The sequence below is a fragment of the Sinocyclocheilus anshuiensis genome, unplaced genomic scaffold (assembly GCF_001515605.1).
Source record: "Sinocyclocheilus anshuiensis isolate Anshui unplaced genomic scaffold, SAMN03320099.WGS_v1.1 scaffold420, whole genome shotgun sequence".
NCBI lineage: Eukaryota > Metazoa > Chordata > Actinopteri > Cypriniformes > Cyprinidae > Sinocyclocheilus > Sinocyclocheilus anshuiensis.
In genome coordinates this window covers 747,523-750,262 of record NW_015557082.1, presented here as the reverse complement: position 1 = coordinate 750,262, position 2,740 = coordinate 747,523, and the positions used below count along the sequence as shown (strand labels likewise).

General features: G+C 37.6%; 1 protein-coding gene across 1 annotated transcript in view; it reads right to left on the bottom strand.

The window, feature by feature from the left end:
• Window positions 1-2,740, bottom strand: part of LOC107676977 (peptidyl-prolyl cis-trans isomerase FKBP8-like) — a 16,666-nt gene that overhangs the window by 9,575 nt on the left and 4,351 nt on the right. Inside the window, exons 2-4 of the mRNA XM_016471747.1 lie at window positions 821-1,091; window positions 472-641; window positions 209-297 (exon numbers count right to left, since the gene is read on the bottom strand). Coding sequence (XP_016327233.1) covers window positions 209-297; window positions 472-641; window positions 821-1,079 — 518 coding nt within the window. The 5' untranslated portion in view covers window positions 1,080-1,091. The remainder of the gene's footprint in view (window positions 1-208; window positions 298-471; window positions 642-820; window positions 1,092-2,740) is intronic.

Genomic DNA, 2,740 nt, shown 5'->3' with positions numbered 1-2,740 from the left:
TGTGTGTTGAGTTATTTTGAGGGGACAGCAAATTTACACTGTTATACAAGCTGTACACTCACTACTTTACATTGTAGCAAAGTGTCATTTCTTCAGTGTTGTCACACGAAAAGATATAATAAAATATTTACAAAAATGTGAGAGGTGTACTCACTTCTGTGAGATACTGTATATATATGTATATATATATATATATAAATAATCTAACCTGCCAAGGGCACCGTATGCGTATTTAGCGCCTGCTTCAATCAATGCCTTTTCGCCCATTTCCATCAGCTGTACAGTAAGATCCAGCGCCTAATTATAATAGCAACAACAAAATATGTAATTAAGGTTCCTGAAAATACAAGAAAATGTAAAGTATAAATAAAAGTAATGCTTCAAAAAATATAGCAGATAATGAAATTAAAATAATTGTATAAAATTATTATTAAAATAATTTAAGAAATTACAAATTATAATATAATATACCTGGAGAACGTCCCCATCACCAAGTGTAAAAGATAGGTTTGGCAGCTCTTCTACCACAGTTCCATTAGTAAGACTGGTTTTAAGATGAATTGTGACATTTTGGCCTCTCTGGGGTCTGCTGTCTGGACCAGCTCCGGCTTCCACAACTTTCTTTCTAAGCTGCCCATTTCCTGTATTTTCAAACAGCAAATATTTCATAACAAGCTAAAAATCACCATCATACTTTACTCCACCACTGCAACATCCACACACATGAAAAAATGTGCTGGATATTTGTCCATTATAGTGTTAATCTCCATCATTTAATGAATTATTGCTGCCACAATGACGATGAGGTAAAGAGGGGTACCTAAAACATCCAGCCACTCTTCCTGTTCTATTGAAGGAGTTTGATCTGCTTTTGTAGCGTCTTTAGCGGGACTGTCTTTCTTCTTTCCTCCACCTGCATCTTCTAAAGGAGGGAGGTCGTCATCCACGTCGTCTTCCACATCATCCAGCATTGTGAAGTCTTCCCCGCTATCCAGCAGCGAGGCACGTCCAGATTTCTTATCCGATGGCGCCACCTCCTGGTTTTCAGCAGAGCCGATCACAACCTCACTGTCGGCCATCTGGACACAATACTACGAGAGCGAAAACAACAAGTTGCCTTAAAAGAATAGTTCACCCAAAAATACAAATTTGCTTAGAATGTACTCACTAGGGCTGTCAAAAAAAATTTTGAATTTCGAATATTCGTCGAATTCAAAATAAAAATCCACATTCGAACGGAAAAACGTTGCATTCGAATTTTAGGTGTGCATCAGTCAGGCTTATCAGTGGCGCACGAGTTGCGATGACGATGTAAGTGTCATTGCATTTTAATGCTTTTGTTAGTCTATCCAGTTGAACCCACTAGATGCGGCGCTGCTATGTTGTTCATTCAAAATATTGCGGGAAAAAAGAACATCAATGCGGAGATGTTGTTTACGTCAAAAACGAAACCAAACCGTTCACACAGAACGCATATTTATCACATTTTCTAGAGGGACGTCTATCACCGTTTCACTCGCATCTCGCACAAGAGAGCGGCATGTTTAGAAAGCCATGTAAAATTAATGTAAGTTCAACTTTTAAAAAACAAGTCTCAAGACTTTATGGCAGTTTTTCCCCATCCTACTGCATCTCAAGTTTTTAAATGAAGAAAGTACTCTTTGTGATTGCTTTTCGGTCCTTTGTATTAAACATGATTCTGTTTTGTTTCTAATTGTTTAAGCAACTTTAATTATATAAGGTTTATAAACATTATTTTAAACTTTTTTCAAAGATAGTCGTGTTATTTTATTATGCTTTGAAGAAACGTGCATAATATTTTGTTCGATGCGCCCTCTTGTGGCCTCCAGAGAGAAGACCAAAGCTTTTTTTCCCCCCTAACTGATTGTGTAAACTGACGATTACCACAATTTGAACAACTGAGGATAAATAAATACTGTCCAGCACAGGGCTCCAGAGTGTGACCAAATGGCCGCATTTTGCCATAATTTTTTCTGCCGGTGCGATTAAATTTTGTGTGTCGACGCACTGGAGCGACCACCGCATTAACTCATAAGAGCTGCCATTTCTGTTGCATATGAGAAACATCAAACGGCAAATGAAACTGAAAGCATAACGAAACCGCGCTACTCGTTTGAACTGCGCACCGCTAGAGTGTAGAGCCTGGTTTATACTTGCCGCGTCAGCAGCAGGAGCGCGAAGCTGCGCGCAGCAAAAATGACGCGAATATTGAGGAAACGATGGATGGGTTTCATGCTAAAGTAAAGTAAAAGACCACTTCTTAAACCAAAGGTGAACGTATTGGTATTCTTGTGGGGGGAAAAACATGCAAGCACTGTCACAGACAGCAAGTTTAGTTTTACTTTCTTTTTGTTTTCATTTTGAAAAGCTTGTTATCTTTGCTGTTTACCTCACGTTATGCTATGGAGGCTCTCTTTTTTTATTTATTTGATTCCTCAGTGTTTGCTAAACGTTCCGTAATTTATTAGTCGGTATACAATACAGCATGTGGTGTATGCCATGCCTGGTCTTATTTGTTTTTGTTAATAAACGTTTTGTAAGCTAGTTTGTCATTGTATTTTACGGTTTTATTGTTGTTATGCTTTTTAATTAAGAATAACAATGAATCTATCTTTTGTTTTAGTCTTAAAAAGTGAAAGGTGTATAGATGTAAGCAAATCAGACAATTATCTTTTCTTGTAAAACGTGACACCAAGATCGCGAATTCGAAAGTGAAAGC